The sequence below is a fragment of the Orussus abietinus genome, unplaced genomic scaffold (assembly GCF_000612105.2).
Source record: "Orussus abietinus isolate OABI.00-Male unplaced genomic scaffold, Oabi_2.0 scaffold24, whole genome shotgun sequence".
Lineage (NCBI taxonomy): Eukaryota > Metazoa > Arthropoda > Insecta > Hymenoptera > Orussidae > Orussus > Orussus abietinus.
In genome coordinates, this window is record NW_019394437.1 from 1,475,628 (window position 1) to 1,488,376 (window position 12,749).

The 12,749-nt window shown below is 47.7% G+C and overlaps 3 protein-coding genes and 1 long non-coding RNA gene across 5 annotated transcripts; 2 read left to right on the top strand and 2 right to left on the bottom strand.

Annotated features, from left to right (window-relative positions):
• The first annotated feature begins 490 nt into the window (after positions 1-490).
• On the top strand, positions 491-6,923 carry LOC105701853 (cyclin-dependent kinase 14). 2 transcript variants are annotated; one of them, XM_012428973.2, is made up of 7 exons: positions 491-1,048; positions 2,378-2,467; positions 2,591-2,734; positions 2,799-3,013; positions 3,086-3,468; positions 3,543-4,087; positions 4,171-6,923. In XM_012428973.2, the coding sequence occupies exons 1-7, from the start codon at positions 1,003-1,005 to the stop codon at positions 4,260-4,262; spliced, it is 1,515 nt and encodes a 504-aa protein (XP_012284396.1). In that variant the 5' UTR covers positions 491-1,002; the 3' UTR covers positions 4,263-6,923. The 2 variants fall into 2 exon arrangements, with proteins under 2 accessions (XP_012284396.1, XP_012284397.1); XM_012428974.2 differs by having other exon boundaries at positions 2,817-3,013.
• Positions 6,924-8,052: 1,129 nt separating this feature from the next.
• Positions 8,053-9,023, top strand: LOC105701879. The gene is made up of 4 exons (XR_001104257.2): positions 8,053-8,145; positions 8,333-8,497; positions 8,557-8,841; positions 8,936-9,023. It is a non-coding gene; the product is annotated as an uncharacterized LOC105701879 (long non-coding RNA).
• LOC105701878 (transcription factor 21) lies at positions 8,145-9,528 on the bottom strand. The gene is made up of 3 exons (XM_012429010.1): positions 9,446-9,528; positions 8,952-9,276; positions 8,145-8,488 (listed from the first exon to the last, which is right to left on the bottom strand). Exons 2-3 carry the CDS (start codon positions 9,273-9,275, stop codon positions 8,288-8,290), a joined length of 525 nt encoding a protein of 174 aa, XP_012284433.1. The 5' UTR covers position 9,276; positions 9,446-9,528; the 3' UTR covers positions 8,145-8,287.
• Positions 9,529-10,441: 913 nt separating this feature from the next.
• LOC105701877 lies at positions 10,442-11,890 on the bottom strand. Its single transcript, XM_012429009.2, has 4 exons — positions 11,326-11,890; positions 11,111-11,224; positions 10,885-11,041; positions 10,442-10,803 (listed from the first exon to the last, which is right to left on the bottom strand). The coding sequence occupies exons 1-4, from the start codon at positions 11,698-11,700 to the stop codon at positions 10,634-10,636; spliced, it is 816 nt and encodes a 271-aa protein (XP_012284432.1). The 5' UTR covers positions 11,701-11,890; the 3' UTR covers positions 10,442-10,633.
• Between the last annotated feature and the right edge of the window lie 859 nt (positions 11,891-12,749).

Genomic DNA, 12,749 nt, shown 5'->3' on the forward strand with positions numbered 1-12,749 from the left:
CGCGCAATGGAAATATTCCGCCCGGAAGTGACCTCCGCTTTCTTATATACCAGAGCCTTGGGTGGGGAGTTTCCGACTCTCCGGCGTTCCCATTGGTCGAGCGGGCTGCGGTCAGCCAATGGGAACGCGACTTGGACGCACTTCGGAGTGAAGGGAAATGGAGCGGCGCACCTTCGCGATCGCGCCTTCGTCGACCTTGGCTTATCTCACCCACGCATGGATATCTCCTCTGATATATATATTATGAAATCACGCAGAGCCATGAAAACTAATTTTCCACCTCGACGTTGATTAAACGAAGAAACCAAGAGAGGGCCGTTTAATAAAATTCGCAGTCGAGCACCGGTCAGTGCGCGCAACCCGATTCCAAGATGGCGCCACCCAAAGGAGCGAGATCGAGGGAGAGTCGTTCGTCTACGACGCGCTCGCCCCCTGACGGCAGGCAGGGCAGAGCGAATAGTTTCTCGGTTTCCTCCGTTGGGGGTGGACAACGGTTGGTCTTTGGACCTCTTGTCTAGCCTGGGGCCGAACGAATCGGGAGGCTCCCGAGTCCCGCTCTCAAAGGATGCGTCGGCGGAGCTAGTGGCGACCTCGGCTGCCCAGGGCCGTTCCCTGGCCGTTGCGGCGTCGCGGCGCCCCCCAACGAGTCCGGAGGCCCGCCTGCCCCAGTCTCGAGCCTGCTCGAGTCCGCTCGAGTCGCCGCCAGGAAAGCAGGAGCGGAATCCGCGGGACTCGCGCTCTCGCCGGGTCTTTGCCGTCTTTTCGGACAATTCCGGCCTCCCGGGTCGGCGGAAGGCCTCCCCCCTCAGGTACTCCGGCATCTCCATGACCAGCTGCGCCGTGAGGTCGAGCGGCGCCCCGCCGCCCAGGTAAGCCGACGCCTGGACGTCGGAGTCATCGAGGTACCGAGGGAAGCCCGAGGATTCAGCCCAGGAAACCACCCTGCCCGTCACCGCCCATATGTGATATGTGTGCCGTGCGCGTTCAGGCGAATGAGTAATCATGTACTGTCAGGACAAGGGCTCGGCCGCCTCCAAGAGCAAAGAGGGTATGCACCTGAATTTTTACCTTTTTCATGTATCCAAGCCTCGTGGACCCTGCATTGCTGTTGGGATTTTTTTTTACGGCACAACACTCCTGCTACGGAGCAGATCGGAACGGGAGATTTTTCTCTGGACTTAGAAAAATATGTGAAACCGTCTTCTTGACAGTGGACTCGATTTGCTATATTTAATTTGAGCGCGTGTTAGCTATGTTGTTGTTTAGATGCTTAGTGGGGTGGATTAAAGGAATGAAAAAAAAGATTGCCCCGAGAAGAGGCGATTCAATTCCTTTGTTGTATGTAAATGGTAGAATATTTTATCAATCAGGAATGAATCACGTTTTATCCTGCAGGAATTTCAAATCAAAGTGCAGGTGACAAGTGCCAGCATGTCTACATATAATGTTTTAGTAATGTCTAGTCTCGTCGATACCGATTTATAAAATGATGTTCCGGTATTATTATATTATAGTCTTTGGTAAGTGTTCCGTCAACTCCATAGATAGACAATTGTCCCAATATTTTTACCCTCAGGAGCGTGTCGAGTACATCCAGGTCAAGAGGGTGGAAGAAGTCTATTCAGAGATATGGCAGAGTATAAGTCTATTCAGAGATGTAGTAGAGATGCGAGATTTACATAAAAGAAAATTACCATTCATCCCGCTCCAATGGTTGAGAAACCAGAAGTTCCTTGGAGCCCCTTGTCAAGATTGTCATCGTTTCGCTATTCAGAGTCAAAGACTATGTTCTATTCATTTTAAGGAGACATTTGAGACAAGATGTACAGACCCATTCTCTCTTCATTTTTAAATTATTTTTTAACGCTGTCTGAGAATTCTTTAGAAATTGGCCACATTGTCGATAATATTTACTATTAGGAGTACGCGTTAAGTGCTTGGCTAAGGCTCTAAAGCATTTAGTTTTTAACATGCAAAACGTGAAGTTGAAGTCAATAAGTCCATTGAACGAAACAGCTGACAGGTTGTCGATCGATCGTCCAACTTACCTTTACGTTTCTACATAAGATCCAAGCGATTCGTGGTAACTCACCAATTCCCGTTATCACCGGAGTCCCAGGATGACTATTCATCGGGCTATTCATTTAGATATACGTATATCTCTACATTTGCATGCATGCTCGTCATTAATAATAAGTACAGGCATGCTCCGTTCGGTGATGTCATTGGCCATGTAATAACGAGTGATGTCTGTCAGAGTTCAATTCCTTTAACGTCGGATCGACAAATTCCTTTCTCTTAAAGGGAGGCTCGCTAAATTATTAATATCCATCGAGGCAACCATGCGATGAATTAAATTTCCATTGGTTCGTTCCAGGATCGGTTACAATGAGAGAAAAGAAAGGAGGTGCACTTAGCAGGGTGCAGAAACTAAAGAAGAGATTGAGTCACAGCTTCGGCCGGCTATGTAAGTCATTGAAAAATTCCTCGAAGCGTTCTACTCATACGGTTCGGATACTTTCGTCCTTAAGACGCGACGACAAGCGTCTAGGATAGATCCTGCTTTAACCGATCGCGGCATTATTTCCAGCGATATCGAAGGAAGAGGCCGACGAGGTAGCAAATCGAGAGCAGCTGCCGTACAACGGCTACTCGGAGGAGTTCCTAGACCGTTTGGAACCAAACGGCAATATACCCGCGGACAAGGACCGTGGCGTGAGGGACCGACGATATGGTGAGTTCGAAGATCAACCGTTGAAAGGTCGGAAGATTAATTCGTCTTAAAAAATTGTATCAAGGTGTCGAACCGTTTGCAGAGTGGTCAGGCGTCGGGGACCACGACATGGTGCATCGGCAGCTCTCGGTCTCCAGCGACTCAAAGCTCCTCGACGAGGACATCAGAGAGGAGACAAGGGTGATCCTACGACCGCGTCGTCCACCTCGACCCAAGTCGGAGGTCTGCCTCGGTCCGGATCCTCCGCCTAGAAGGACCAAGAGATTTTCGGCCTTCGGGGTGAGCCTGATTCTCGAGTCTCCGAGAGGAGCATCGGCCTCGGACGCGGCTTAGACGCCTCTTGTTTTCCAGGGTGACTCGCCTTTCGGCAAATCGGAGGCTTACGTTAAGCTGGAGCAACTGGGGGAAGGGTCTTACGCCACGGTGTTCAAAGGGTTCAGCCATCTGACCAACCAGGTGGTGGCGCTCAAGGAGATCAGACTACAGGAGGAGGAGGGTGCTCCGTTCACTGCCATCCGCGAGGCGAGTCTACTCAAGGAGCTGAAGCACAACAACATCGTCACGCTCCACGACATCATCCATACCAGGGAGACCCTGACCTTCGTCTTCGAGTTTGTCCATACGGATCTTTCCCAGTACATGGAGAGGTACGGCAGTGGAGGCGGCCTCGACCCGCGCAACGTCAAGCTGTTCCTCTTCCAACTTCTGCGAGGACTGGCATACTGTCATCGCAGGTAACGTGTAAAGAAATTCCTAAATCCTTCGTCTAGAGTTCCTCGCTGGACCGATCTACGTGGACGTGTTTCAGGATGGTGCTGCACCGAGACGTGAAGCCGCAGAATCTCCTGATAAGCGAGATCGGGGAGCTGAAGCTCGCGGACTTCGGGCTGGCGAGGGCCAAGTCGGTGCCCTCGCACACCTACTCCCACGAGGTGGTCACCCTGTGGTACAGGCCACCGGACGTGCTCCTAGGCTCGACCGAGTACTCCACCTCGTTGGACATGTGGGGGGTCGGGTGCATATTCGTGGAGATGCTGACGGGGCTGCCAACGTTTCCGGGGGTCCGGTGCACCTACGACCAGCTCGACAAGATCTTTAAGATCCTCGGCACTCCTACCGAGGAGACTTGGCCGGGGGTGACGCACCTACCTAGCTACAGGCCCCAACGACTGACCTTCTACCCGCCGAGGAAGCTGGGTCTCTCGTTCCCCAGGCTTTACGACATCGCCGAGGGCGACGGCATGGCTTCCTCGCTCCTTCAGTTGAATCCCGACCAGCGGATCGGCGCCGAGGAGGCGCTGCGGCACCCATACTTTGCCTCGCTTCCTAGAAAGTTGTACGAGTTGCCCGACGGTAAGCTTTTTGCCCCCTTTTACTCGCAGCTACGACCCCACCTCCCGGGTATCGCGTTTCACGAGAGCTTCCGTCGATTTCAGAGGTATCGATATTCAGCGTGGAGGGCTGCCAGCTCTACACGGAGTCACGGCAGAATTACGCGGATTCCCGTCACACGGCCCTGAAGACCTGAGGATAGGCGTTGCCAGGGTGCCGCAAGTAACTCGGACTCCTTCCCAACCGGAGTCTCGTCCCTTGCACCAGAGAAACCCTTAAGGCAACGCTCGCTCCCTCTCTCGGGACTGCTACGCGAGATCTTCCCTCATCCCCATCGCTCGTGGCCGACGCCGACGTCGCCGCTATCGTTCATGGCCATCGACACCGAATCCAGGACCACTAGCATCCACCGTCCCGGGATCCGTGGAACCCGTGGAACCCGTAGGAACCCCCCAACGGTGGACTTTCGACCCCCTTTCCCAAGGGACGACCGACCGACTTGGGAAGTCTCCCCGTGAAACTCGTAGTGCCCCTAATGGCCGATCTGGGAAACTTCCCCGCGAGTCCACCGTCGTCTCCGCTAGGCGATAAGAATTGGATTCCCCACTGGGCTATCCGTTACGGTCGGCATGAACAATACGCTTAAGTACGAGAACGTCTAATTAGCGAAGTTACAAATCCCGCGTACATCGAGTACGAGTTTAAGAGATACGCCGTTCCCGGCAGAGGCCGGGACGCCGCTCGGGAGGAACCACGAAAGTAAGCTGCTTAGGAAGACGAGAAGAGACGAGAGAGATGTATTTTTTTTTTATTTTTCAATTTTTTTTTTTTCTTCTCGAAAACGCATTTGCACGCTGATTCTAGAGAGCGAAAGCACGCACGACCCATCCTCGCACTTCGTCCAAATACTAGATTTAGACTGACACCAATCAAAAGGAAACGTTGAATTATTAACGGGAGGGAGTCAGGACGACCCGTCGTCCGCAGTCGAGAGGAGGAACAGGGACGGCGGATGTCGGCCGACTAGCGAAAATATATTAGGGTTATTACTGCAATTACTTAGGAAGAGATGACGAAAAGAGACCTTTGGAAGATCTGTACCGCTCCTAGGGAACTCTCCGCTATCCGGTGTCCCTATTTCGGAACCCCCCCTCGGATTTTCCTCGACGTCCCTTTCGCCCGGTCTTGGGCGACGCGTCGGTGTCCTTCCGGGTCTTCTTTCGGAATCGCTCGTTCTAGCGGCGGTCTCGCGATCTTGGCAAATAAATAGGATTACTGGGGCACCGACGCGTCATCTGGTGCTACGTGCCACCGGAATGGATTATAAGGAATGGCGAGGCATAATTCGATTATATTGGCGCCGTTCGTAGTCGCGACGGTAATAGTTTAAGAACCGGTTGATTCATTCTTCGGCTAAGTTAACCGGCTAATTAATTATTTATAAACGCCCGTCCGATCGCTGTTCGGACTTTTTTTAGGCTCCCGACGATGTTCCATTAGACGGATTTTGTACGCGGTTTGGGGTTTTTGTACGACGGTACATTGTTCTCTTTATTTTTTTTTTCTCTCTCTGTAAAAAATATGCGATTTCTGGAGTCGTGCCGAAGATGGGTCATCCGGTTTCGGTAATTGTAAGCAACCGCGGGTAGCTCCTCGGCGTCCTTCTGGACCCCGAGGGTAGGGAATTAATCGGTGGTAGTCGACCGAGATTTTGTAACTTCGTAATTCTAGCCCGAGCCGGGGATTCCGTTCTGCTATAAAGCGAACGGAAACCGTAGAAGCCCCGTAGACGTCCTCGACGCGGAGTCTCGCGTCGCCGGAGATCGACCGGGCCGTTCAACGCGGAAACTCGCCGGTTAGCTTCTCCCGTTTCTTTTTCTATCGTTTACGAGACGTAATCTTTCTCGACTAGCGGACGGTTCGGCGATAAATTACCGCCCCCCCTCGTAGATCCTTTATTCCGGCTTATAGTTATCGTTATACACGGCTCGAGGTAATGGTAGTCACGTGACCGTTTAAGTATTTTATCGAGCACAGGGCTGGTGGGGAGGAAGACGCTGATTCCGTTAGAAGAATGCTAGGGATATGGGTGGCGAAATTAGTAAATGTATCCTTGTAGTTAAGGGCGTTCGAGGGAACGCGAAACCGTCGCGGTGGAATATGTAACCGGCGTATCTTTATCGAAAGTCGCTCGGAGTGATACACATTTAGACTGTAAAACCGAGACTCGCGGAAACCGAAACTGGGCCTTAACGGCTGGATTTTCTTTTCTTAATCGCGCGATCGAGCCACGTAGACGATGTCTTTCCGGCGCGCCGATGTCCCTGTTCGTTTCGCTATTTTTTTTTTTCTTTTCTCTCTTTCTCCTCTCTTTCTTTTCTTTTTGGAGATTTATTAAAACGATCATTGGGTACCGGCGTCGCTCGGAACTCGGCGGCGAGATTAGCGAGTAACCTTCTAAGCTAGCGATTAACGACGTAAGCGGCGCTACAGGTCTTCCAAGATTTTGTTTAAGCCACGACGACTATTACGGTTAAATATTACTCCCTCGTAGGTTATATTTATACCAACTTTTTCAGCACACCACTCGTAGAGATATATCGGCGGGACTGTTTCGAGGAGGAGGGGTTTGGAGCGCGAGAGGAGTAGGCGGGGGAAGGGAGCGGGAGGGAGACAGAGATATCGATGAGGTTTTTCGTGGGAGCGTTCTTCTCCGAGATCGCGTCGTGGTCTCCGATGGTTCTTGTTTCGGATGAGACGCGCAGGTGGTAGAATTGTATATAGAACACCAGGTTCATAATTATCGATGACGCTGAGATAGCTGAGCTGAGACTAATAAATGTGACTTTGTAAGAAAGGGCGTTGCCACGGTGGAATCTTCGGCACCTTCACCCGCTCGACAACGCTTCCTTTCTTTTTTTCTTTCGCTTGGCCCGGTTTTTCGTTCGCGTACCGTACTCGTCGAGGAGATTTATTGTAATACGTACGTCACCTAAGTGTCAATTATTGTATGCCTTTGGTTCCGCTGTAATTATATTTTATTTGTACTTTTTCTAAGACGCCTGTCCATCCATCTTTTGCCGTTTCTCTCGACCGCTATAGTAGGACCGGATTCGCCCGAATTCCTCTAGTGGGTTCTTAATGCGATTTTGTTGTTAATTAATCCTTGCATGGTGTTCTATATTCTGCATGGTATTTCGTCCTCTTGAGTCGTAATCTTCGCGCTGACGTTTGAATTTTAGCGCGTAGGAGATTCGGAGGTTACGGGGCGCCATCTCTGGACGCGTTCCAGAACTTGTTACTCGATCGCGCCGTCGATAAAATTTTATTGCTGTGTCAGTTTTTAATGCAAAATGTATTTACAGCGATTCTGGGCGAAGCGTCAATTATTTTAGAATTAATTGGCTTCGTGGTTCGATTGCAGGTATGTCGACGTACCCTTAAACCGTTGCTGATTTTTTTTTTTTTTTCGTACTATTGCCGCGCGTTCTTTATAAAATCAATTCATGTAAATGGATCTCACTTGCGAATCCCGTTGCAAGGGAATTTCTGACAAGGTTTGAACTGTCGGAATATATGGAAAAACACGATTTTTTTAGTTGTGCGGCACGAAAAGTCCGCCATATTGCGGGGGACGCGAAGCGGTCCTAGGCAGAAGAGATATATTATTTTAGCATCGGGTTTACACAAAGGGTCCTTCGCTATGTTTATTTAACTTGGCCTCTTTTATCCGACTTACATTACCGCGGCCTTCCTCTTTTTTTCTGCAGGATGCCGGATATGTCAGGAACGAAGGGAAGCCGCCGAAGGAAAATTTGAAATCTTCCCCGAGCGACCTCAAGGTGACTCGAGCCCGCAATGAAAAGCACTGGAAAGACGTCTTCTGTAATATCATTCTTTTATTGGACTAGTACGCGCTTTGGTTACAGTGGTAATAATTGTTCTTAAGGCAGGATTTTTCTTTCTCAGGAAATGTCAATCTCTGGGGACCGTACGATTCCGATTTTCAAGGCGACGACCGCCTGCACGATGCCGGATAAATATCATACAACCGAATAAATATAAAGATCTAATTCTAGGTAATATACGTTTTATATATATATTTTTTTTTAGCACTTAATAGCCGCGTCGACTGATCGAGTGGACGACCGGAAATAGGACGTCGGAAGTCGAAATTTAGTTTGAGCAGAATGTGAAGAAGCGACCCACTTCGGGTGAAACTTAATAGTAGGAAAGCTGCGTCTCATGGTTATTCCTGATTGGCAGGTTTTGATGGCTCGTATGGTGGAGGTTTTGGATTTCCTGCGGTCCTTGCTGTCCCCGGTATTGCCCGGAACCGGACGACGTCGAGGAGGCCGAGGAATTGCAATTGTTGTTCAACAACATGGGACTGCCGGCACTCTGGATGGCGAAGGGCCACGACTGCAAGAAGTAACGTAGATTTTTATTTCTAAACGGCATCGAGCATTATTAAATTGCCAATCTTTCAGAGGGTGCTTGAAATTTGCACAATTTTGCCGGCTACTCGAGAGGAGGAATTTCGGTTCTTCAAACAACGGAACCAAGTTAGATTTAATGGGGAGGAGGGTTGCAAGTGATTCGGTCCACCTGGTCGGACGTAAACATAGAAAATGCCGCCGGCGATGGCGTTCCGCGGCTCGACAGCTCGATTGGACCCACCTGGGCTTCTTCCGATCCGCAAAACCAAGTTTCGTCTCTAACGGATAGGAAGGAAGACCGAGGAGCCAACGATATTTGTTTCCCTACCCAAAACCGTACGGTATTGTTTAGAAATTGTTAGTTTGAAATTATGCAGAGCGGTAGAAAATTTGTAGGGCGATAGAAAATTAATGAGGAATCCGATTAAAGGTTCCGGCCAACTTACGAGCGCCAAGGACAAGGATCTGGTGGTCTCTCGATGGGCATCCCCGTCGTCCCTGAGGACGGCCCTCAGGTGAGCGATGTACGTCGCCGCGAGGCGCAAAGTGTCCAGTTTGCTGAGTTTGGTGTCCGCGGGAACCCACGGGAGGGTGGTCTTCAACCTGCAGAAGGCTTTGCTGAGGACTCTCATCCTGGCCCTTTCCCTGGCGTTCGCGGCGTTCCTGGGAGCCCTGCTCTCTAAATCGTCCCTGCTGTACTTCTCCTCGGGGGCGAACTCGTCTTCCTCGATGTCCAGCGACGTGGAGGAAGCTCTTCGCTTTCGAGGCATCCTGAAATCGAGTCGTCCTCGCCGTCAGATTTTGGGATAGCATTTTTTTTCTCCCTTCGAGGAAGATTATACGTCCAAGAGGTCACGAGGAACTCTTCCGGATGATTTCGCATTTCGAGGGCCGAAGAGGAGGAGAAATTCAGCGTCCGCGGATTTTTCTTTTCACTCACCTGTCGATTCGGGCACTGCGCGAGGTTTTGGGGGCGATGAAAAATTCGGGGGACAATGGGGTTCCAAATTTCCGAAACGTTAGTCTTAGCCGAACTCGCGGAACTAATTGGTGACGGCGCTAAGCGGTCTTTGGGAAGGGTGGAAAAAGGAGGGGCGGAGGCGAGAGGAAAAGGAAGGAAAAAATGTTCGAGGCGAAGTCGAGCTTTCCTCAAATTGGGCGGAGCTTTCGGCTGCCACCTCCACGTCCTCCAGTTCCTCCTCTTTGCTTCGAGGAGATCCTTTTAGACGGGAACGTCTTCGTCTCTCTTCCGAGGATCCAATCCGAGAAGCTGCTCGGCATCTGCGCCCACCTGGACCATCCCCCGCGTCTCTTCGGGACCCTCCTAAAACCCTCAGGGGTCATCTCACTTAATTCCGGCTCCTCTTCCGGTTCCATCCTTTCCATTATCATTCCTGAGAAGGACTTGGATCGTGGAACCCTTTTCGGCGTTTCTTCTTTGCTTTTTGGAGATTCGTCAATTGAAAAAAAAAAAATGTTTGATAACAGAAGGCTCGGGCGCCTTGACGTATTAATCCCGTTAAATCCCTCGTCGAGTGGCCGTCGCTCGTTTCGACGAAACTGGGATTCGAAAAGATCCTGTAACACGAGGTGTCTTCCCGACCCCGGACACGTCTTTTTTAACATCCGAAGAAAGGTCCCGAGTCGCAGCCGAGAAATTCGAAAGAAGGGCTTTGCAACTCGACACCTTCCGAACCTTGTAGATCCTGAATAATCGCCCATCGCTCTTTCGGAATTAGAAGTGTCAATGATTCCTCGGACCTAAATTAATTTATCGTTTCCTCGTGGGAGAAAAATGTTAAGGCATACTTTCTCTGGTGTAAGATTGCATGAACTTCGATAGTTAGGAGCGAATGGCTTGTTGCATGTATATATATGTTTCTCTTCGATAATTTCAAAGAAAAAAGGGTTTGTCAAAATTAACTCAACTAATATATTAAATGTTAATGAACGATGTATTTACATATACATACTTGAGCGTAACTAAGATGATTAAACTAGAGACTTTTTTCAAAGATATCAAAATTAGTTTAAGATATCGAATACATGAAACAGAACATTTTTTACTTCGCTTAATCGTAATGACAGTGAATGGCAGCGTATTAAGATTTTCAAATTCATGAAACTGCTATGTCAGCTTTTTAAGTTTGTCTTCGTACATTGCGCCAAAGAGTGGATGCCTTGTTTTCAAATTTTTCGGGAACGGTACACTCGTTGTCTCCACAGATGGATACTTTATTTTTGCATTTCCACTAAGTTTTCGACGTACCGTTAGTGCTCCAGCAGGTTTCACGTTAACTATATAACAGAGTATAAATAATTAATGTGGATGAAGGAACTGTTCATTTTTCCAAGTAAACGGAATGTAAAATAGTGTACCTGTTCTATATTGTTTCTTCTGCTTCCCGGCATTGAAGACGCAAGTAATATTTTCTTTAATCCCTCGCTGAATAGCATAATAACTATCGTCTCCAATTTTTAATTTGCTTCTTTCACCCAGTTGCAACATATGTCCACGCAGCAGTTGAGGATTAACCTGTAATTTTGATAAATGCATGATCCCCATCTATATAACTTGATGTAGTATTTTTTGAGTCCAATTTACCGTTATTGGAATATCCACTATCCATACGTCTTCGCTATCGGAAATATCATCGAAACTGATCGATGGATCAGTAGAGGCAATGGCCAACTTCTGAGTTTCCACTAATTCTTGAAGCTGTGTAAATTAATTATCATACATTAATTTAATATTTAATTATAGTTTAATAAATATTCAATTACATGGCCAACAAAATATGCCAAAAATCGATGACTAACCGTTTGTGGTCTGGTTCCTTCATCCTCTGTTGCCGATGGCAATTTTTCTGCTGTAGATTGGGACTGTTGGACATCGGCATCCATTTGTTCAATACCGTTAACACCATTACAAGGTTCGGTCCTCTTCAAGATGCTCTTCCTAGATTTAACAGGTTTGACCGGTGTTGTACCAAGCGGTTCAACCGATGTGTTGATTTTAATTGACTTAGACCTTTTTACTGGTTCGGACGTTTCCGTAGTGCGTTCCATGAGAACCATTGATCTGTTAAGAGCGGTGTTTAACTTTGTCAAGGAATCTTCCTTCCCAGAATCCGACATCGTGCTAAATATCCAAGCTTTTCTTTTGGACTTGGGTACGTCGATCGAAGCAATCATACATGACAGTTTTTTTGTTATAGAAAATAATTCTGTTACACTACAGTCATCGAATCATACCTCTCTCAAAATTAATTTTAAGGTTAGATCCCGTTACATATTTTTCAAAAGTAAACATGTAAACCTCCACGTTTACATGGATCAGTTCAACCACATAAATGCGCCGCTGTGACGGTCGCCATATTTTTTTGCTAGAGGATTTATTGATTTTCAAAATGTTCTGCTAACGGTACGGATCCAACGGAATTAACCAATGAAAAGAAACGACGAAACCACAGGAAGTTAATTGTAAACTTGTTATAAAACCACCTTCATTAAATACTAATTTTACGGCTTGAAACTGGCTGATTAATAAAATAATTTTGCTATAAAGCTGTAATCAGGAAGTGCATTTTAATTGAATCCTTTCTTTTAAATACAATTTGCGCGGGTGGCTTATTGTTGTTGGTCACGATTGGACCAATCAGAAGCTGACACATTCTTCTATTCTTGTTTCTTTTGCTTATTGTAAAAGAAAAAAGCAATATTTCTTCTCTCTCACACTCACGGTATCTGATATCCTTTGTTCCTCCCTTATCTGACAGCTGTAACATTTTAAACATACCGCTCTCGCCTTTACAATCGGGCACTTTGGGGAGATCGGCATCGTGTACACTGGACTCCATCGATGGCTTGCACCTGGTTCGCACTGCCCTCTCCGGCCGCGCAGAGTACTAGCGGCGGGAGCAGCGCGGAATTCGAATCGCTCGAGGGGCAGAAAGGATTTCCTAAAGAAAATAAATATTTATAAACAAAAACAATTAATGAAAATTATTTTAGTATTACTGTGGAGCGTCCCTGACCCACCTAACGTAGTTTTCGTAAAATAATAATTTACAGAATTTTATAAAGAATATAATAGAACATGTTCTATTAAATGTTAACAAGTTTCTTAGTGATTCAATTGTTCCATTCACTGAACCGAAGTTAGAATATTATCTTAGCTTAAAAGAAATAGTTTCTAAATATATATACAGTGAAATACCGTCGGAAAATTTACGACGCATCAA